General features: G+C 32.5%; 1 pseudogene across 1 annotated transcript in view; it reads right to left on the bottom strand.

The window, feature by feature from the left end:
• Positions 1-1,188: 1,188 nt before the first annotated feature.
• Positions 1,189-1,358, bottom strand: part of TEOVI_000171600:pseudogene — a 458-nt pseudogene continuing 288 nt past the window's right edge. The window contains 2 exon segments of the mRNA in view: positions 1,189-1,311; positions 1,314-1,358. The exon segment at positions 1,314-1,358 is cut by the window's right edge and continues 288 nt beyond it. Coding sequence covers positions 1,189-1,311; positions 1,314-1,358 — 168 coding nt within the window.

Raw genomic sequence — 1,358 nt, 5'->3', positions numbered from 1 at the left:
AAAAATAAAAATAAAAATAAAGTAGACACATTTCTCATTCCCACTCCGTTTCCCTGCACTGCAACTCCACTGTCGCTTTGCGTGTAGCCCACGGTCCATTGGTTTCTTTTCTTCTTTTTTTTTTCCATTTCACTTCTTACCTTATCTCTTTACCTTACTTTATGTGACATTTTGGATTTTGCATTTATTTCTTTTTTTTCTTTTTTGCCGTCACCACACGCACTCCTCAACTCTAAACCTTCATTTGTGATGTACACTTCCTATTATATAATTATATCCGCTTACCTTTTACCTCTCTTAAAAGAAAAAAAACAAATTTTTCGTTTTATTTCTCCTCCTTCGTGAAACACATCAAGAATAATATCAAAAATAATTATGGTGGTAGCGCTAGTGGTAAAAATAATAATAATAATAATAATTGCTGGCGCCATCGGTCATCATCACAGTGGCAAAAAAGAAAAGAAAAGGAAAATAAAAAACATGAACATCAATGTAAAAGGACACAAACATATATATATATGTAACGCGCCGGAATAAATAGGAAAAGAACCGGAATATTTATAATAATAATAATAATGATAATAATAATGATAAGACACACACACACACACAAGGGGGAAAAAAGAAGAAACTGCAAATAAAATGAAATTGAATGAAAGCAAATTGCCAAAATAATAATAATAATAAAACAAGCCCCACCACTCCCCTCCATCTTCCCCTTAATTGGTGAAAATAAGAGAAAAGCATGCCGAATAGAGGAGCCCGTAAAGAAAGGAAAGTGAGAAAAAGAAAAAGAAAAAAAAAGTGTGATAGGGATGATTTTATTTTATTTTTATTTTTTTTTGGGAGGGGAGGGAAGGGGAGGTGGGCACATATGTATACAATTATATGCATATATATTTATATATATATATATATATATTTGCATGTAAATGTATTTATGTTTTACCCTTCCTCCGCCTATCACGATCATTTTTAATTTTTAAAAAATCTCAGAAAAAGAAACAACAAAATGGAAAAAAGAAAAAATACACAAATAAAATTTGGGGTTTGACGGCATAAAGAACTAAAAGATGCTCCCTTCTGCTCCTCCCCTATCAGTTCATTCATCTCCTTTTTCGTTTGTTAGCTGTTGCCGTTATTGTTGTTTTTTTTTTTTTGCAAAAAACAAAAGTATAATTAAGTAACTCACAAGCAAATATATCCCCCAATGGACACACTAATTGGGCATATATAAACTGAGCGAGACGAGGGCTCTAAATATATAAGTACGGAAAATTTTGTTAATTCAAAGAAGAAGAGAGAAAAAAAAAAAGCAACCGCTCCAAGAGGCGGCCACAACCCCTCGACAACGGATC

This window comes from Trypanosoma equiperdum, assembly GCF_001457755.1.
Source record: "Trypanosoma equiperdum strain OVI genome assembly, contig: ctg_408, whole genome shotgun sequence".
NCBI classification, from domain to species: domain Eukaryota; phylum Euglenozoa; class Kinetoplastea; order Trypanosomatida; family Trypanosomatidae; genus Trypanosoma; species Trypanosoma equiperdum.
This window is presented reverse-complemented; position numbering and strand designations above follow the sequence as displayed.